This window comes from Paramisgurnus dabryanus, chromosome 13 (assembly GCF_030506205.2).
Source record: "Paramisgurnus dabryanus chromosome 13, PD_genome_1.1, whole genome shotgun sequence".
In the NCBI taxonomy this organism is placed as follows: domain Eukaryota; kingdom Metazoa; phylum Chordata; class Actinopteri; order Cypriniformes; family Cobitidae; genus Paramisgurnus; species Paramisgurnus dabryanus.
In genome coordinates this window covers 36786835-36808666 of record NC_133349.1, presented here as the reverse complement: position 1 = coordinate 36808666, position 21832 = coordinate 36786835, and the positions used below count along the sequence as shown (strand labels likewise).

Here is a 21832-nt window from a genome sequence, read left to right as displayed (position 1 = left end):
CTGTGCATGTGGCGATTGACTGTGATTGGTTAAAGGGGCATGTGTTAAAAACACATTGACAGAGGTGGACAGTGGTGAAGTATTATACTTGATCAGAATCATTTTCTTTGGAATCTTCACTACATTCCAAAGAATAATATTGGACTTTTTACTCTACTACATTTCATAAATACAAGATGTTGTCTTACATTTAATCCCCAAGTACATTAAAAATCGAGTACTTTTACTTACTTTTAGAAAGAAAGCAAAAGATATTTCATTAGGTATTAACTCTTTCCCCACCAGTGTATTAAAAAAGTTGCCAGCCAGTGGCAGCATTTGTTTATGATTTTCACAAAAGTTTTAATGCCTTCTAGAAAATGTCCTTCTATAAATCTATAAACATACAATATATCAAATGAAAGAACAGACCCTCTGCTTCAAACAAACAAAAGAATTTTTTAAAAAAATTTTATTCGTTCTCTTTTTATCACCTCTCAAATATGGCTAGGTTTCTTAAAAAATACCTCACTTTAAAAAAATCTCAGTTTTTTGTTTAAGGACTTTTTTTTAATGATCAGATTCAGCACCATGATCAAAACATAAACAGACTTTAACTTGTTTCTAAACAAGATAACTCATCAATGGCGGGGAAAGAGTTAAATGAAATTTAATGTAACTTAGTGGAACAAGTATTAGCAGTTTTGATACTATGCTTAAAAATGTAGTGAAATAAAAGTTTTGCAAACAGAAACACTGATCAAGCATAGATACTTAAAAACTTTACTTGAGTTGAGTAAAAAGCTGCCGTACTTAAAGCTGCCGTTTTTCGTGATCCCATTTTCAAACTTTAGTTAGTGTTAAATAATACCTGCAAAATGATAAAACTCAAAGTTCACTGCCAGGCGATATATTTTCTTTAACAGAATTCACTTTGTTAAGGATTTCAAGGACTTCAAGGACATTCACTTTCGAGAACTATTTCCCGGATATGTGACGTCAATATAAGACAGGGGCGTCAGTTTGTGCTGAAAAGTGGTGGGGACAAAAGATCAGATGAAAAAACATTACAGCAGGACGGGAAAAATATTGAATAACAGCGCATCAAAATTGGGCATAGCGTAGGCCAGTCAACAACACAAAAATAGTCAGCATAAAACCCTCAACAATGTTGTACACTGCAAACAAATGATTTTCAAGAAAAATTCAGTAAAAATATCAAAAAATTCTTAAATTAAGATAAATTAAGTCTAGTTTGTAGACCAAAAATATCACATTTAAGTGATTTTGTGTATTAAACAAGAAAAAAATCTGCCAATGGTTTAAGCAAAAAATCTTGAACATTTTTCTTAAACACTAAATTTAAGCAAAAATTGTTTTATGCTCAGAATCACTTAAATGTGATAATTTTGGTCTAAAAACTAGACTTAATTTTTTCTTGATTTAAGAATTGTTAGATATTTTTACTAAAAACAAGACAAAAATACTAAAACAATTTTTTCTTGAAAATCATTTTTGTCTTGTTTTCAGTAGAAATATCTAAAAATTCTTAAAATCAAGATGTATTTTCTTGATAGGCAAAATGACGTTAGAAAATAAGTCTAGTTAAAACAAACAAAATTATCTGCCAATGGGGTGAGAACATTTTGCTTTAAGTTTTTAAGAAATTTTATTTTAAGATTTTTTTCCCATTGGCATATATTTTTGCTTGTTTTAATCACAAATTCACTTAACTTGTATTTCTTTTGTCTAAAAACTAGACTTATTTTATTAGGTCATTTTGCTCATCAAGAAAAAGCATCTTAATTAAAAAAGTTTTTAGATATTTCTAGAAAACAAGACAAAAATACTAAGTAAGAAAGTCATTTTTGCAGTGTAAGTCGCACAGGCATTGCTTGATTTTTCAGAACATTTTAACCAAATGCTTTCAAAAAGTGGTGGGGACAAAATCAGCCATTTCAAAAAGTGGTGGGGACATGTCCCCAGCGTCCCCAGTGTAAATGACACCTATGATATAAGAGATAACCTCCATCCACAGGAATACACCACTCACTATACAAACTACACAATCAGAACTTGTTACGTATTTCTGAAGGAGGGACTTCATAGGACAAGGAAGACATCAGACTTTTTTAGGACAGTGAAAACAGCGCTATACAGATGAGTAAATTATGTGAAAAAAATTTACACGAAACATGAACACTTGTTATATTGCACACCATTACCAAATGGAAATCACAGGAAAAAGGTCCGCTTTAAGTACTGTCCACCTCTGCATATTAAAATAGTATTGATAATCTGTGCAAATAATTGGCAGCAACTATTTAGGGTGCAAAATTCTTAATGTTTGTAGGCAAAAAACTTTACGATTTTATAATTACACCTCAGGAACATCATCAAATTATAATAATAAAGTTGATGACCCCTTTATCCACACATTTTAAACATGAAAAAGCAGGAGGAAAGTGCCAAGCACAAGCAATGCTGGGAGAAGTGTAAGGCAAAGTATTCAGGATCGAATTAAAGCTTTTAATCATCAGGATTATGTAGGTGTGGCGCTCCACAATTTTTGATAAAGGCTGCTAAAATTTTTCTCCTAAAGTAAGAAGTTAATTTTGAGTCCTGTACAATTACAATACACATTAAATATGACACAAGCATTTGCACACTTGCAGATTATCCATAGGCAGATTTTCTGTTTTGTGGTGGGCAGAAGAACATTGGTCAAGCTCCTCATGACTGATGCACCAACACCATAGGCATATTTACAGCAGATCTTGAGGGGAAAAACACTACTGCATTCACTCACCGGTCATTGCTGAGGGATGAGGAAGGAGCTGCTCACTGTTCAGTGTCAGAGTGTTGCTGCCTGGAGTCAGTCTGATGCCAGAGTTCATCTCTGAAGTACTGGGAGGGCAGTGCAGGGGTAAATGTTCCTGACCTTTAAACACAGAGCAAGACAACCAATGAAGCAAGACAGCTTGCAGTCGCGTTTGATAATTGTAGCTTAATTTCCTCGCTAAAAACCTATTACAAGGCATGTCTACTAGTTAGTATTTACTCATTTTACCTCATGTTGTTTTAAATCTTTATGAATTTATTTTCCTGATGAACACAGAAGAAGATATGTTGATAAATGATGGTAAGCACAGAGCTGATTGTAACCATTGACTTCTATAGTTGTAAAAAATATGATGGCGTTCAATGGGTACCATCATTTAACAAAATATTTTCTTTTTGTTTTTCAAAATAGAAACTAAATTCATACAGATCATGAGGATGAAATTTTTGGGTGAACTATCCCTATAAATAATGTATAATGCTTGAGCAATTCTGGCTAAAACCAAGTTACTGCAATTGTATTAAAGAATCTTATCTGCAATGGATAATAATATTTTTGGCAGATTCATGTTTAGGATACAGGACGAAGATAATTATGAAATGTATTAAATTAAATGATGAAAAGGCAAACAAAGAATCATTACTCATTTCAAATGTAAATCCAGTTTAATAAGGATAAAGGTCCTTTTAAAAACAATGCCAGAGATTGTAACATCTATTGCCGTTACAGTGCGATACAAATCCTTTGATCTATAAAAGCTGAAGTGTTTCATGGGCAGACAGAGCACCTGCGATGGTGAGTGTGATTTCCGGTGTGCCACTGGTGGATGTGGATGTAGCTGAACTGGTCTGCGTTAGAGCGTGTGTCAGACTGGAGTTATTGATGGTTAGTGTGATTTCAGAAGCACTGCTGGCACCACTCACAAGACCTGCAGTGCCGGACACTTGTGAAAGCTCCTGAGAAACTGACAGGAGGCAAAAATAACAATGAGTTGCACAGCTGTCTGATGAAATGATAGCAAACACACTTGCTTTCACAGCTGACATTTACAGTCATCAGCACTACGACTACACAAAATTAATAAAATCTGGTATATGGGGAATAGAGGATTTTAAAATAAATAAGGAATTGGTCACATTTGACTCAAAAATTCAAACAAAATGCCATTTTTTAAGATAAATAGATTTTTTTTCATTGCCATTTTTCTTTGACAAACATTTCTTCTATATTGTACTAGATTTTGCTACATAATTCATTTGATCACTTAGGTGAAGCTGAATTAAAATATGAATTAAGCTGAATTAAAATATTATTTTAGAACCATTCTTAAGACATTTTAAAAATTAGTTTACATATACATAAAATGTATGCAGAGCAATTTTTGAAGGGGACACAAATAATACAGCAAAAATAATACATAATTATATGTGTATCAGAAAACGTCTCGGTTACAACTGTAACCTCGGTTACCTGAGATAGGGAATGAGACGCTGCGTCATGAAATGACACTTTGGGGAACGAATGTCCACTATGCCATAAGGATTTGTGTCTGTCCTGTTGCAAAGCGTGTTATGCACAGATCAGGACATAAGAACCTGATTACCAGGTAAGTGTGAGCGGTCCAAACTATAGTAACTTGTAAAATTAGGTGTATAGGGTGGATTACCCTGCAGCAGTGCACACATATTGCATGGAGACCCCAGATAGAAGGGCCTGAGAAGATGACCAACTTCTAGTAGAATGTGCACTGACTAGTGTTGGTGAAGGCAATCTGCGCACCTCATAAGATAGAAAAACAGCTTCCACAATTAATTTATTGATGGTCTGCTTAGAGGCAGGTTCACCCTTGTAAAAGGCTCCAAAACAAACCCAAAGTGGATCAGATCTTTTCCACAGAGAAATCTTTCTCAAATACTCTTCTAATGCCCTAACAGGGCAAAATAAGAATACTCTTGTTGATACACCAATTTGTGAGGAGGAGGATGAAAGGCCTGAAGAATTAAGGTCCTGGCCACATGACTAGGAACTTAAGGTATATAACCCGTTCTTGAACGAGAAGCTGATAATGTATAAAGGTCACCTACCCTCCTTAGAGAGGTGATGGCCAAAAGAAAAGATAATAGAGTGACAGAAGTTTGTCTGTACAAAACTAAATAGATTCAAAGGATGCCACGATCCCTTTTAAAAAGAACAGTAAAGTCTTACTGAGAATGAGGACTCGATGTACCACACAGGAAACACATGACTAATAGATGACTCCCTAAAGACCCTCAGTAAGAGGGGAATGGAAAGCAGCTAAGGCTGCAGTATTTACTCTTAAAGCTCCTGTTCTTTTGTGTTTTTGAAGCTTTGATTGTGTTTACAGGTCACACTATAACATGTGTTCATGTTTCACATGTAAAAAACACATTATTTTTCAAACAATTTACTTATCTCTATATCGCCGTTTCCAGTGTCCTAAATATGGGCTGATGTCTTCCTTGTTCTAAGAAGTCGAGTTCTGTGTAGTTTGTTTAATGTGTTGTGATTCGATAGCAGCTTAGCTTGCTGTAGCTTAGCTAGCGACAGACGTATTCCTGTGGGCGGAGTTTAGCAAAAAAAAAAAACTTTTCTACTGAAGTCATTAAAGAAAGTTTGTAGTCCAAACCGGCCGTTCGCTGTAGGCTTTGAAAGGCGAATTCTGTTAAAAAATATATCGCCTGGCAGTGACCTTTATCATTTTACAGGTATTATTTATGCTATTATAGCAACATTACACACTAACTAGTGTTTAAAAAAATGGGAGGTGAATGTAAGGGGGCTCTAGAGTTAAGGATGGTCTCAATAACCTCAGTTGAGAGACACTATTTTCACAAACTGATCCCATATTTGAGCCAAACCAACAATTTCCATACTCCCTGAAATATGCCCCGCCCTGGCTCGCATCAAGCCCACCCTTTTGGTCAAGGTGATATATAGAGAACCTAAGTAAAGGCATTAGTTTTGGCATTATTATGGTATAGTTAAGCTGAATTATATTCTAATATAATAGAATAACATGCATATGCAAACCTATAATTCCCCAATTCTATTTACATATTGGGGGGGGGGGTATTTGAACTATAACATGACCAGCTAGTTTGACAAGACAAAAACGAGAACAAAGTGCTGATCCAGGGGCAGATAAAAACCAAGCGCTGATAACACTATAAACAGACTGGGGTTTGTGTTAAAAACAATTTCATATAGCACTGATAACCTATGCCAATAGTGGGTGGCAGTAAATGCACCATTTAAGGCACAAACCTCTGCTTAAAGGAATAAAAACAATGTACTGTCACATTGCAATAGACACAAAAGAGAAGAACTGTGTCGACAATTACTAAAGATTAATTTGTGTTTATGCAAACATAACCAGTTCTCCAATGTATTTCAGATAGAAACAGGATATTAATCCAAATTGTTATTTTTTTCTTATTCATTCATTTGAAATTGTGGGGTGAAATGTGACATGGACTTGTTTGTTTTGATTTTGTAAAGATGGGGAAATACCAGTGCTATCCTGTTCGTTTGTCAGGTTACTGGTGGTGGCACTGGTTGAGGGGTCGGCTGGCTGTAGCGAGAGGCCGCCGAGAGGGTGGATCACCACATTTGCAGGAACCGAAGCATCTCCAGCGGTCATGAGGTGAGTGGCCGTGTCAGTCGTCAGTGTGTGAGACAGCAAACCGCCCTGCTGCAGTGTTTGCTGTAAAATACTGGGGTCAATCTAAAGAGAGACATAAAAACAAAACCACTTTACATCTTCACTCAAAACCTATGTAACAATCTCTTCTAAAGTGGAGACGCTACCTGCAGTGTGATATTGTTGATGTTGCTGGGGTCAATCCCAGATATCTGCACGTTTGGACAAACCAGGTTGGCTGACGTCAGCTGTAAGTGAATTCCTTCCAGTGTAGCAAGACCCTCCGAAAGAGAGACGGTCAGATCGCCCCCGGCTGGGTCAAGACAGAACAAGAACAGCACAAATCAAATTAAACCCCGCCTCAAGGTGAAATCTTTAAGGTTTATTTTGGATGAAACAACAGACACAACCAAGTTCAATCTCTAATGTATTTCAAATTATAAAAAAAGACGGAATTTCTGACATCAAAGCAAAAATTCTTCATCTGCTATGATCCAATCAAACATATGTGATTTTCAGATATCTAACAACTTTACTTGGTCTTACTGTTAATAAAACTCTGACCTAGCCGCAAACATCGCTCTACATATTCCTCATCTGTTAAACGAATAAACTTTCACCAAATATAAACATGGTCTATTAAATAACAGCAGATTCAAACATTCTGAAAGGTGACTTTATTTTCCCCATCATTCACATATGGCTCATATAATGTATAGCGATTAATGGCTGCTTACTTAAGGCTGTCATCTTTTATTACCTGACACGGTAGCTGGCAGTATGGCCTGCCCCACCAGCCCTTGTTGCAGCAGATGTGGGTCATACTGGCCCATGAGCACTTGGTTTCCAGGTATGTAGATATTTGGATCTGTAGTGGTGGTATGCAACAATCCCAAGGGCTGATTGTCTGCACCAGAGGACGAATGCTGAGCCTGATGAACGCTATGGTCTTCCTGTCTTCCTTGTGACTCATTGCTTAAGCTCCGCTTGGCCTTCCGTTCAGAGGGTCGGTTGTGACACTGAATGTGGGTCTTGCGATGACCAGACGTACGGAAGCGAAGGTCACAGTGGGGGCACTTAAAGGGTTTGGAACCTGTGTGTAAACGCATGTGCACCTTCAGACTTCCCTTTGTGGAGAAGGTTGTGTTGCACATGTGACAGCTAAACAGCTTCTGGCCTGCACAGACATATGAGACAGAGTAAAGTCATTTCTGACAATTGTTTCTGAACACATTATAAATCTAATGGGGCATACACACCAAACGTGAGTTTAACGATTTGCGCGAGTAGATTACATACAAGGTCAATGCAAAGACGCGATCAGACGCATCCTAGCGCGGGCGATGCAAATTGGGCGGCGTGATTGCGGTTCGCCTCAAACGTGCCTTCGCGCAAAGTTGAAAATATTCAACTCAAGTGATAAAATTTGCATGACACAAAGTTAAATCCCGCAAGTAATCTAGAGCGAGCAACGCGATGCTAAGTGTTTGGTGTGTACGCAGCATTAGAAATGTATTGCTGAAACATGTTACAAAATCTCTGAACTGTACTACTGAATTTTGAGTACTGAGTTCAGGATGGCCTGTCTCCATTTCTAATACAATCGCGAGCATTCATTGAGGTTAAAGTGGTTCCAGTTTAAAGGTTAAGAGAGACGGCATCTTTCCTTTGAGTGGGCGTGGTTTCAGCCCGACAGAAGACACGCCCCCAGAGTTTGAAAGCATAGTGTACAGCCTGTTTTTTTATATTTTGATAACTTATTTTATTTACTTAAAATAAAATGTGTGCGTGTTCTGGTTTCCATGTTTTGTGGGGACATTCCATAGACTTTATGGTTTTTATACAGTACAAACTCTATATTCTATTCCCTTCCCCAAACCATCACAGAAAACTTTCTCTTTTCTACTTCAGATTTTGAATAAACATCATTCTGTTTGATTTATAAGCTTGGTTCCTCATGGATACCTCAAAATGCCCCCTTAAGGTCAAGAAAATACTGGTATTCCTATTTTTGTGGGGACAATTGGTCATGAATAATAATGTTGAGTTCGGCTCTGATTGGCTGTTTCTCAGAGCAGCTTCTCCAGTAGCTCTGTGTGTGTGTAAACAGATCTTATGTCCAAGTCTGTATCAGAAGAACATACACAGTTTTAGGACTAATAAATTGTTTGGAGATTGTTAATAGACGTTTCTGAGTGGTAAGTTTGTGTTTTTTTCAGTATTGACCTGCAAAACATAACTGTAACGTCAATAGTAGAACTTCATCCTAAACGCTAGCATATAGCATTAACTAGCATATAGCGCTAACTCAGCAGTCACAACTTTGTTTTTAGCATTAAATAAGGGGCAGTTAGAGAGTCGGGCTTGAAACCCAAGAGCTGCCAGATCGTATCTCATGGCCTGCGGGTTGCGAAGGCACCTTACTCTATTTGCTCCCGGGCACTGGAATAGCTGCCCACTGCTCTGATTGTGTGTGTGTTCACTACTCACTGAGATGGGTTAAATGCGGAGGTCAGATTTCGAGTATGCGTTGAATACCTGACAAGCTTGTCACTTTCATAAGGAGGAGGAAACAATCATGTTTTCTGCTCACGTCATTACCATGTACAGAACTCTTGTTATTAATTTATGCCTAGATAAATACAGTTTTACATTCTACAGCACCTTTAATGTTTTTTAATCACTACAGAACAAAAGCAAGTACCACTAAATAATAATGATAATTAAACACATGCACACAGTTTATATTATATATATTTCCCATCTCATCCCAAAAATAATAATTTGTAAAACTAATATTTGAATGTTACTAAATATTTTTAATGTTACTTAATCCAGACCTAATTTCCGGTTTTGGGGATCGCAGCATACATTGTTAGATCTGACTCACCTGTGTGTGTCTTAACATGACAGTCCAGTGTGGATTTCACCGTAAAACTCTTCCCACATTCATCACACTTGTACGGTTTTTCGCCTGTATGTATTCGGATATGTCTGGAAAACAGAGGAAGACAGCTTACACTCAACTTGAACATTCTCACCAGTAGTGGCAAATTCTCCTATGAACCTCTGTGACATTGATGGTTTTGTGATGGGCAAACTGCATCACCGAGAAGATTTTCTGGGACTCAATCATTGGACCTCTCTATCTTAAAAAAAGCCTAAGCCTCATAAACTCTAAACATACATACTCTTTTACTAAAAACTTCTCTCTATATTTTCTCATCACACAGTGTCTTAATTACATACATCTCTTACTAGCTCATATTTCTTTGAACAATTGTGAAATCCTGAGAAGGAACTGAAATGAGCAGTGCTGTGTATAACCCTGTTGCTTTATTAAGATAGACTTAGCATAAACTGAATCAAGGGTGGGCATTCCTTGTCCTGGAGGGTCACTGTCCCATAGAAGAAGAAGAAGAAGAAGAAGTTTAATTTATATAGCGCCTTTCCAAAGCTCAAGGTCGCTTTACATAACAATACATCAAGAATTAACAACTACAGAAATATACATACATTTCATACAACACAAAAACACCAAAAGTTTACAATATTACAGAGTTTGTCCGAAATGTAGGCTAAAGAGGTATGTTTTCAGTTGTGTCTTGAAAGATGACAGAGATGACTGTTTACGTAATGTCAAAGGTAATGAGTTCCACAGTTTGGGGGCAGCTATGCTGAAAGACCGGCCGCCTACAGTAGACAACCGGTAACGGGGGACAGACAAAAGACCCTGTTCAGCTGATCTAAGGGATCTTGCAGGAGAGTAGTTGTGGAGTAATTCAGCAAGATAAGATGGTGCTAGACCATTCAGTGCCTTAAAAGTAAGTAGCAGTATCTTGAACTGTATACGAGAAGCGACTGGTAACCAATGAAGTTCACGTAGCAAAGGTGTTATGTGGTCTGTGCGCTTGGTGGACGTGAGAACCCTAGCTGCCGAGTTTTGAACGTATTGTAGCCTCGCAATACTTTTTTTGTGGAGACCAGTGAAAAGAGCGTTACAGTAATCCAGGCGTGATGTGATTGAGGCATGAATAAGGATTTCAGTATCAGTTTGAGTTAGAGAAGGTCGAAGACGTGCAATATTTAGAAGATGAAAAAAACAGGTTTTAACAACAGCAGAGATGTGAGGGGCAAAAGAGAGAGATGAGTCAAATAAGACACCAAGGTTACGTACAGAGTTGGATGGCTTTACATGAACATCGTCAACTTTAAAGGACAAATCCGACCTATTTACCGCTTTGTCAGAGCTAATCAGCAATATTTCAGTCTTGTTGTCATTTAATTTGAGGAAGTTCAAAGACAGCCAGCGCTTGATGTCCCTAATACAGGATGTAAGTGAGTCAGGAAGGTGTGGGTGATAGGGGTTGATAGTTAGATAGATTTGGATATCATCAGCATAGCAATGAAAATGAAATCCATGCCTGCGTAGTATGGATAAATGTATATGATAAACAGCAGTGGTCCAAGGACCGAACCCTGGGGAACACCATGTGAAACCGGAGCTATATCAGATTTAAACCCCTGTATGGTGATATAGTACCTTCTGTCAGAGTTGAGCACTAAACCAAAACCCCATTCACACAGACCTTTGGTCCCAGAAAATACCCGTAAAATTGCCAGACAAGCGTCTGTGTGAACACAAACTCGTCCCGTTAATCTTCTGGGATCGTTGCCGGAAAGAGGACCTAGTCAGATACACGGAAAACCCTCTGTGTGAACAAGAAGCCGAAAGAATGCCGTAATGGGCGTGTCGTAGTGAGGACGCACGCGTCATCACAACAAAAGTTATGGTTCAGCTCCTTAAAACGAGAAATGTTGCAAACAAGATTGAAGCAGTTATCAGGAAATTATAAATGAGACGCATAAACAATGACGCACGTGCCGTAGTGAGGACGCGCGTGACATGGCAACATGAAGTTGGTTCAACTCTTTAAAATAAGGGATTTACAACATTCATGACGAGAAATGTCAGCAAACTGGACTGAAGCAGATATCAGGTAAGTTAGCTCGTCACCTACTGCGTTGAAACGGAGATCATTCAGCAGCATAAAAGAATATTGCGTCACGTGCTCATTTGAGCTATAATAAACGAAAAAACCCGCACATCATCCCAACAAGATATATCGTTCAGCTCCTCAAAATGCGGGTTTTAAATGCATATAAAAATCACAATGAGAAATGTCTGAAACTGTATTAAAGCAGAGATCAGGGAGCTCGTCAAATATCCACTCAGAAGCTGAGATCATTCACCAGCATTAGAATGGCGCGTCACGCGCTCCTTTATAGTCTTATCATAAACAAAAATGCACGCGAGTGGTTTCTGGAGATAGACATAATAAATAATGGAAACTTCAGACGCTGCATAGAAGAGAGGGCGGGACTTTCAACAGGTCACGTGTCTTTCCGGGACCATCAGATGCCGGGTAATCATGGCAGTGTGAATGAACAAATGGTAAATGGTAAATGGACTGCATTTATATAGCGCTTTTAACAGACCTATGGCCATTCAAAGCGCTTTACAATTAGCCTCACATTTACCCATTCACCCACACATTCATACACCGACGGCGGTGTCAGCCATGCAAGGCGCCAGCCAGCTCGTCGGGAGCAGCTGGGGTTAGGTGTCTTGCTCAAGGACACCTCGACACTTGGTCCAGTGGAGCCGGGGATTGAACCACCAACCTACCGGTTTGTAGACAACCTACATGAACCACTAGGCCACTGCCGCGAACAAAAAATCGAACGATTCCGGAAAAATCCAGGATGCCTTTCTCGTGTATTTTAAGGAATGTCTGTGTGAAAAGGGCTCTAATCAAACACACCTGTATGTCATTTCCATGGAACACTAATCCCAATCCCATTTCTCTTTCCTACCCCTTAGTTTTGCATGTTCACGTGAGAGTAAGGCCCAATTGGGATAGCCGTGAACGTGCAAAACTGAGGGGTAAGAGTAATGAGTAAGACAGAGAAATGGGATGGGCCTGAAGACTTTGATTGGATTTTTTAGGTGTGTTTGATTGGAGCTAAACTCTGCAGGGTAGTAGCCCTACAGGACAAGGAATGCCCACCCCTGAACTAAAGGATTACATTTAAATATTTGCTGAATAGTGTCCATGTTAAGGTCATGTCCATGTAAAACATTTTTTAACAGGTTTGTCAGGTCTACTGTGCATTGATTCTGTCTAAAATAGTGCATATATTGCTATTAAATAATTAAAATCTATTAGTATTACCGTAGATTTAAACTGACACTGCAGATTCTTGAGGTTAATCATATTAAGACGACATCACGTAGTTAACAGATCATCTACAGTTGATTAAAATGTCTTCATTATTGTCCTGATTGTATAAATAATTTTTTTTGTTTTAACTACTTACTCGCCAACCTTTTGTTGCACATAAGAAAATAAAGTCTTCGGTTTTATCCATTGTGATGAATGATTAAGGGGCTTTTGTATTTATTCTCATGTTAAACAAGATGTCATGAATGGACAGCATCATGTTTCTAGTCACCTTGGTGTGCAATGATCAATGGGAATATACTTTAGATATTTTACACATCAAATTTCTACTGGTGCCAATAATTGTGTCCAGTGTGTGTATTAGAAAAAAACATTTATTTCATAACCCCCCCACACACACTTTCAATTGCTTTCTTTCAAATAAACATTATATTTTTGTGATTAAAAAAAACTAAGCTCAAAAGGAGAAACACTGTAGATTTATTTTCACAGCTTTCTTTGCTCATGGGTGCCAATATTTTTGTATGTATGCTTATCAATGACAGGTGCTAAAATCCACAGATACCTGCAAATGTTTCAGATATCCGCGGGTGTGGATTCTGTAAGGGGTCTGCCTATACTGTATACAATCTCTTCATGCTAACATCTATAAACTGGTATAGTTCACTGTGTTTATTAAGGGGGACACATACATGTCCTAATAAAACCACATATAAACAAAAAATCTGCGCATCAATGTCAAAAGAAAATGCACAGACAATTAAAAGTGAATTAGGCTAATACCTAATGCTCGAAAATACTTACCTTACCAGGTCACTGGGCTTCTTGAAACTCTTTGGACAGTACTGGCAGCGGTTTGCAAACTTTGGCTCTTGGTTGAGCTCAACACATTTATCTTTAACTTCACTAATTCGATCTCGTTCAGCAGCTGTCTGGGCAAGCACCTTCTCTGATAGCGAGACCCCGTCTCCTGGTACACTCTTTGCCAGCTCTGCCGTCTGCTCTTCTGTTAATGTGATGATGCTGGCACGATTTCTTTTAATCCCGGCGCGATCCGAAGCATCATCGTCTTCACCGGTCTCACTGGCCTCCAGAACTGTGCAGATTAATTAAGTTAATGGGATATTTCAGGGTTCAATACAAGTTTAAGTTCTACATACAAGAAAAAGTTGGGAATTTTTGTTTTTACATTCCAGTAAACATATACATATTAAAAACAGCTCATGGTCTGATCATATATGTTACAAACACTGTATACTAACTACTGTGCTTGACTGTTTAATGATTAATAAATCAATTATAAACTGAGGTAATGAGTGATGTGGCATGGTTACCTCTGGACACTACAGCGTGAAAGATTTTCATGTGTTTCCTGCGCAGCATGACCGTGCGGAAGCTCTCTTCACACATCGTGCACTTGAAAGGTTTTGTGTTGAGGTGAATGATCATGTGTCGGTTCAGGCTGCCATTAGTGGTGAAAGCAGCTTCACAAACATTACATTTATAAGCCTTTAATCCTGAAAGAAAAAAGACATAATGGTTTAAAGCGGCTCATGTATGCATCATAGAAATGGTTCGGCAGAATCTTTATGTTAGGTTCACCTGTGTGCGTGTTCAGGTGTGATTTAAGCACTCCAGCAGACACAAAGCTCCTTCCACAGAGGTGACAGCGGTAAGGTTTTTCTCCGGTGTGTGAGCGTACATGCTGCTTTAGATGACTGGACTTCTTAAAGCTCTTATCACAAACATTGCACCTAAGAAATCAACCAGACATTACTGCAAAAAATCCCCAACAATAAACAAAAGGGCTAGGTAATATTATTTAGGGAGGTCAATCTGAACTACTCTGGTGTGACCATGTGTTAAGGTAAAAGAACTGTAGCTGAAAACAATCTCTGGGAGATTTAGAAATGATATCAGCCAGACAATCTTTCCAATTATATCTGAGATTGTGTCTGCTATGCAGATGAACATCGCAGGCTCATGTTGTTGTGGTTTGATTCATCTATCTGTTTTTACATTTTATAGTACTGATCAATCACACACAAAATAATACACAGCATCAATAGCAGACAATACTATTTTATGTTTATTAGGGACATTGCTATTCTACAACAGAGCAAAATAGTAGACCCTTTAGCCTATATCAACATGCTTTTAGCTTTATATACATTTTTTTATTATAATGTCCCCACCGCAGTACAACCACATCCCACATGTCGAAGACACTTGTCACAGATATCAAACATATGATCTGTAAATATCTTACTGATAGACTCTCTTGTTGTTCTCGTCCTCATCCTGGAAGTCTTGTGTTTGGATGGCCAGCTGCAACTCTCCTTGACTTGTGTCTTGCAATAAACCACTTGTCTAAAGGCACACAGAAGTGTAAGTACATAAATACTGGTTCATGATGTTTATAAATACATTTATTTATATATTTGTATATCTTTGTAATCAAGCAAGAAGCACCACTTTTAAAATAGGATAAAAATACTATGGAAGTCAATGGTGCTTCAAAACTGTTTGGTTACAAACACTGCTCAAAATATCTTTTCTTGTGTTCAGCAGAACAAAAAAATGTATCTGTGCAAAAGTCTTAGGCCACCTTGCCACAATTAGATTTGTTGTTTTTTGCAATGTTATAGTGAACATATATAATTATTTCTCAGTCTCTTTAATAGAATACAACCAGAAAATACAGGAAATGTGTATATAGTATAAAAAACCGTTTAAAAATGTAAACTGATGTGTCAAGTATTACTCTGGTTAAGCACCATCTATATGTGCAGAAGGTAAAGCCGGTGATACGTTTTGGGTGTGTGTGTGTGTGTGGGTACTGTATGTACCTCACTGTGTGTTACATGGAGTAGGTTTGGGGAGTGGAAGCTGGAGGTCAGTGCCTGAGACTCCAGTGTGCTCGAGTCCTGAAGCTGTTGAACTGTAGAGAAATGAGCCTGTTGGGTAAATCCCTCAGATATTGTGAAACCTGTAAAAAAATGCAGAGTTTACCATAACATACAAACACTGCTTTAATCAGATCTGCATAAAAGAACTAAGGCTATGTTTACACGACAACAATATTTAATAAAACATTTCACCTTTGCCTACACACGACAACGCGGTAAAAAAACAGCGTGTAGGCCACCAAGGTTGTTTTGATTATACTTGTGCATGTCTATAGACTGAATTAACACACACACACGATGACGTCACTGCTATCACATATTTGAGACGACATTTGCCAAAACTTGCACTTCAAAAGTTTGCTTTTCAGGACCCCATAACACTGTTGTGGTGTAAAAATAAAATCTTTCCTTTTAATGCTTGAAAACGTGGAAGTGCCATTTTGCACCGTCACGTTTCTAAAGTAGCCCTAATTGGACAAACTGCTCTACAGAGCGTGACAATGACATGTTTGTCCTGTGACAGCTACCGTAGCTTCTCTATGTATACCCTCAGTGTCAGATGGACATTACGTTTGATAAAATTTATGGCAAGCCTCATATGCAACAGTTACAAAATGATAAAAATTCTGAGACAACACACAGGCTGTCAGTGCCGTCTTCCCGAATATATTTTTTTGAGAAGTGTGTATTATTATTATTATTATTATTATTATTACTTTATTTGTCCCTGTTAAGGGAAATTTGTCTTGGGCAGTACAGGTAAAGGTAAAGTAGGGCTGCACAACAGAAAACACCTTCATCAACACCGATTTCACAATCATAGAGTCATGTCCTTTGAATTTAACAGCCTTGTAGCCAGAGGAACAAAATAATTCCTATAGCGGTTGGCAGTGTGGAACCGTCGACCAGATGGTAATAATTCAAATTCAGTATAAAGAACATGAGATGGGTCCAGAGTCATTTTCCTTGCCTGTTTAAAAGCAGTTTTATCGAATATGGTTTGAAGATTGGGGTAAACCCCCAAACCAACCACCTTCATTGCCATACGCACCAGCCGAGTCAACTGTGCTCTCAAGGTAACTGTCAGATTACCAAACCAGGCGGTTATGCCATACAATAAGATGGATTCAATGCAGGCATGATAAAACAACAACAGAACCCTTTGAGTGACACCAAAGAGTCTGATTCTCCGTAGGAAGTAAATTTTTTGTTGCACCCTTCGACACAGATTATCCACATGCACATCCCATGAAAGTTTATCATCGATAAGCAAACCTAAGTATTTGTATGAAGCAACATGTCTAATAGGCTCATTGTTAATCATAATAGGTGAGTGATTGCCAACTGATCTAAAATCAATAATCATTTCCTGTGTTTTTCCCACATTAATTAAAAGACTGTGTTCTGTACCCCATACAACAAACTTCGCTATCTCAGTAGTATAATGGTAAATGTCCTCATTTTCATACAGAAGACCAAGAATGACAGTATCATCTGAAAATTTTACAACAATATTTCTAAAATGGTGACTCCTGTAATCATTAGTATACAATGTAAATAAGAGTGGTGAACATACACATCCCTGGGGTAAACCAATAATGATGGACCTACACTCAGAGAGAGTCTGCTTGATTTTAACTTGCTGAGTCCTACCAATAAGAAATGCATGAAACCATTTAATACTATATGGGTTTACAGCCATACTACTTAGTTTGGAAAGCATGTGTGTTACCTGGAGCGAGTGCTGGCTGCTCATAGGCTGGCTGAGGCAGTGCAGGGGTCTCAAACTGACTCATGTGTTCAGGCAGAGCATGCTGCGTGCTCACGAATGATTCTGGGGATTAAACAATGTTTGCATCCTTCACATTAAAATTAATTTTACATCGATGTGATGAGCTTGTGTGTTCCTCTCTCTTACCTGTGTCCTGAAGAGCGTCCTCATCCAGTGAAGCGGACAGCGCCACCTGCTGGCCATCTCCTACTACCTCCAGCATGCTCTGTGACTCTGAGGACACCACACCTGCAGATTGCATGTCACTTGAACTTGGCTGCTGCTGCAGCTGCTGAGCCAACTCGTATCTGAGAACAAATCAATCGAAAAAACTAAACATGAGCCCACAGGAAACCTTTTGATAAGCACTTTTATAAAAATATAAACATTTTGGTTTTAAACAGATCATTTAACCAACACATTGTTCTTACACGTTATGGTTAATTTCACAAGGGCATATTGTGAGACAATTTGATCTTTTGGATGTATTTGGAGTAGTACTAAAATCAGACCATTACAAAAACACATCTGTAAGAAAAGACTTTTACTGAGCAGATTAGCTTTCAGCATTAACTATATTTACATATGTTCATTACTGAATATGAGCTAAACGTATCACCTATGTGTTTTCATGTGTTTCCTACAGTTGGGGGAGGATTTGAAGGTTTTCTGGCAGTATGGGCACATGTAGGGCCGTATGTCGCTGTGCGTGGTCATGTGACGCCGCAGGCTGCCGCTGGTTGTGAAGGTGGTATCACACAGCAAGCACTTAAAAGCTTTGAGCCCTGAGTGGGTTCGGATGTGAGCTTTCAGCACACCAGAGGACGCAAAGCCCTTACTGCACTGCAGGCACTTGAATGGTCGCTCTCCAGTGTGTGACCTGCAGGACATAAGAAATAATGAGAGCTAGGGTAGGATTCAGATAAGCGATGCACAGATATATCAGCCAATAATGGGCATCGGTCGATAAAAGCAACACTATTTTCAAAATATTGGCTATCGGCAGATAGTTTAAAAAAGTAAATAGTCATGGGTAATATTCTGTCAATTAAAACTGAACAGGAAAATGCAATGAATTTGAGCTCTGTGTATAGAAAATGTAAAGAAACATCACTAGTTTAATGTTCAATATTAATGTATAGGCAGCAGGTTGTTAGCGCAGAAATAAGCCCTGACAGTGTGATCAGGACAGAGGGTCTTGTATCACGCTGAAGGGGTTTATTTTGCAATAACAACCTGCTGACTGTACATTATTCGCTTATTACATGGCTATTAACCTCATAACGACTATTACACAGATATTTACAAATGCAAATGCAAACCTATTTACTTTCAGGCGGTTGTTATCTCGGAATAACATACCTTGGACATGCTGTGACAGGCCAATCACAATCAAGCTTTTTAACGTGTTGTGTAATAAGAATGAATAACATTCAGACAATGTAACCTTCAGAATTTAGTTAGAATGCAAGTTAATATAACCACCTTACTATTGGTATCTGCATATATAACAAAAATATAAACAAAAATACTATAAGACAAAAGATCACTATCTGAAGTTAAAAGGTCTTAATCTTTCCAAACATTCATATTTGTAATACGCTGTGTAGGAACTTTCACCTGATATGCTGTTTAAGGTGGCTTGACTTCTTGTAAGCTTTGCTGCAGAATCCACATTTATACGGACGCTCATTCTCCACGATGTCCAGATACTGCTGTAGGGCGGCCCGTGAGTTCTGGTTCTGCAGGAGCCCTGCGGTGACAAGGACAACGTCAGCAACAAAAATGGCCATAACAAGAAATAAACATAGCATTTCTAACAGCTTTGAATAAACACTTTTTTTAACTAAACTATTGTTTTAAAGGGGAATCTCAACATCATACTGTACAGCAGCTTCCCTGCCCAGGACAAACATGGAATATTGGATTTTATGACATGGCAGATTTCAAACAAACAACAGATATATTTGATACCTGTGTCTGTGATGAGTATTGGCTCCTGCAGAGGTATATCAGGCAGGTGTAGATTGCTTCTGGACAATCTGCTTTTGTGAGGCTTTCGTGGGTATTTGTGCTTTTTGTGGTGTGTGCTTTTAAAGTGAGAGGCAATGTGTGTTTTCCTGTGGCCTGAGGTACGAAAAAACTTTTCACAATGAGGACAAGGAAAAGGCCGAACACCTGGGCAAAGAAAGAAAAAAAATATGAATTAACAGCAGGCTGAAGTACAGCGGACACACAAGTGACGATAAAATGAGTAAAAATACATTATTTAAGTAACTGTATTACATTTTCTTTAAATACATGCTCTCTACTTGGAAATACAAAAAAAAATTTGTATTTTGTAAGGCTTTTTGACTTTATCCTCCTCACAAACTGTTGGTTTACAAAATATCTTTCTTTGTGTTTATCAGAACAAAGAAATTTATACAGGTTTTGTAACAACATGAGAGTGAGTAAATGATGACAGAATTTTCATTTTTGGGTGAACTAGCCCTTTAACAAGATAATAAAGGGTGGGGGAAAAGAGATGACAGGATCGAAAAATGACCGCACTGAAATTGCTCTTTTTTTTAAACAAGCCAGTGCGTCACGCCTTGTGTTTCCAAGCGTTTAAAGCGCGTTTGGTGTGATTAGCCCCTTAAAGTGGAAACTGAGGACAATGTGGACATGACACCATCCTAAGAACAGGTCTGAAATGCTTTTTAAAACTTGAGAATTCTCTGATTTCCAACACTGTTAAAAATAATTAAATGATAATGTATGTACAGATGTGATCAAAACATATAATGCTTTGCTAGTAGTTTTTAGATATTTTAATGCAAAAAATACATTAAACATTATGCCCGCAACCTGTCCTTAGCATAAGCAACAATGGCAAATAGCGGATGTAAATCATGAAAACAAGACTGGATAATGTTCTGGATTACAGAGGCCAACAATTGAGACTAAACTTTTCAGCTGTTTGTGAAACATGAGTCATGTGTATTTGGGCTCAGTTTACAAGTGAGACTAATGAATCAGATTTAATCCCGCTTTAATCATGAGAATCAGTGATTGTCCTATATACCTACGTGGAGCTGGTGTTTTTGTTTTAGATGTGTTCAAATTAAAAGCCTCTGCTGCCAAAATTGATTTAATGGTTTTTACACTGTACATACACTTTTATCTTTTGTACGTTTATCCTTTTATTCTTTTCACCTTTCCTAACCTGTGCACCTAATGGCTTAGACTGTTATTTTTTTTCCATAATTTAAAACTTCACCATAGGTGTTGACATTGGAATCTCTTTTGTCCAATTAACCCCACTCCTTGCTTCTCATACTTGCAAGTGAGATTAACTTAGTGTGTGGGTAGACACTTTCTCTAATGATGAGTTCGGTGTACATGCCTAAAGTTTGCTTGTAACTGTGTATTCTCCCATGTTTCTGAACATGGAACGAGTTGTCTGCACTATACACGTGCAGCTTAATCTCAGCAACCGTTAAGTCAAATATCTTCATATCTTTTTCACACTTCATTCCAAAAAATGAAAGTGGATGACAGAAGGAGCAGACGTTCTTACCAGTGTGTAGACGCTGATGAACTTTCATGCTCCCAGACGTGGAGAAACATTTCATGCAGAACTGACACTCAAATGCTTTGATGCCGGTGTGGATCTTCATGTGTGCCGTCAGGGTGCTCTTGACAGCAAAGGCGCGGAAACACTGCTTGCACTTGTAGGGTTTCTCGTGAGTGTGAATGCGGATATGACGCACCAGATCACTGGGTTTCTTGAATTCTTTGGAGCAGTATGGACAGCCATGCCACCTCACACCATTATCCTGCCTGATGGTGCCTGACAACAAAAGCAAATATATAAGAAATCAATCATGAAGGTAAAATACATTTACTCTACTGTATATGTGAAAACATTTCATATATAAACGGTATAACAATTATTATAATTATTTTAATAAAGTCTATTGAAGTTATGCAATGACTTAAAAATAATATATATATAACAAAATATAACAAAAACACTTCAGCAGGTTTGACATCACTGCCATTGGTTTGTGTCTTAACTGAATGTGGCACAAAAGTTTTAATTGGCAGAATGAAATTTGAGAGCTGTAGTGAATTTTTAACAATAAAAACATAATGGTGAACAGTACCCAACACAAAGCTATCATTACTTCATAGCTTCCAACACAATTCGTCATAGAAAATATGGCATGAGTACTACTGGCTACTTTATTGGTATTATTTGTTGCTTTTGGAGTTAAGAGAGGGTTCCTTGAATTGTTTTTATTTTGTAGAGTTGGTTATGTAGAGTATAGAGGGCCTAAAACTAACGTTTTCCCACACCTCCTAATGGCCAGTGACTTGAAAAACAAAACAATTTTAAAACACATCATCACTAACTAAACATATTTAAGTAACACTATG

At 38.0% G+C, this 21832-nt stretch overlaps 1 protein-coding gene across 1 annotated transcript in view; it reads right to left on the bottom strand.

Annotated features, from left to right (window-relative positions):
* LOC135760329 (zinc finger protein 236-like) overlaps window positions 1-21832 on the bottom strand; it is a 40054-nt gene that overhangs the window by 5604 nt on the left and 12618 nt on the right. The window contains exons 10-26 of the mRNA XM_065274294.2: window positions 20970-21242; window positions 19382-19585; window positions 19028-19160; window positions 18027-18287; window positions 17555-17715; window positions 17369-17470; window positions 15577-15716; window positions 14997-15097; window positions 14330-14481; window positions 14062-14244; window positions 13532-13823; window positions 9373-9476; window positions 7243-7659; window positions 6650-6795; window positions 6353-6566; window positions 3609-3785; window positions 2789-2920 (exon numbers count right to left, since the gene is read on the bottom strand). Coding sequence (XP_065130366.2) covers window positions 2789-2920; window positions 3609-3785; window positions 6353-6566; window positions 6650-6795; window positions 7243-7659; window positions 9373-9476; window positions 13532-13823; window positions 14062-14244; window positions 14330-14481; window positions 14997-15097; window positions 15577-15716; window positions 17369-17470; window positions 17555-17715; window positions 18027-18287; window positions 19028-19160; window positions 19382-19585; window positions 20970-21242 — 3192 coding nt within the window. The remainder of the gene's footprint in view (window positions 1-2788; window positions 2921-3608; window positions 3786-6352; window positions 6567-6649; window positions 6796-7242; window positions 7660-9372; window positions 9477-13531; window positions 13824-14061; window positions 14245-14329; window positions 14482-14996; window positions 15098-15576; window positions 15717-17368; window positions 17471-17554; window positions 17716-18026; window positions 18288-19027; window positions 19161-19381; window positions 19586-20969; window positions 21243-21832) is intronic.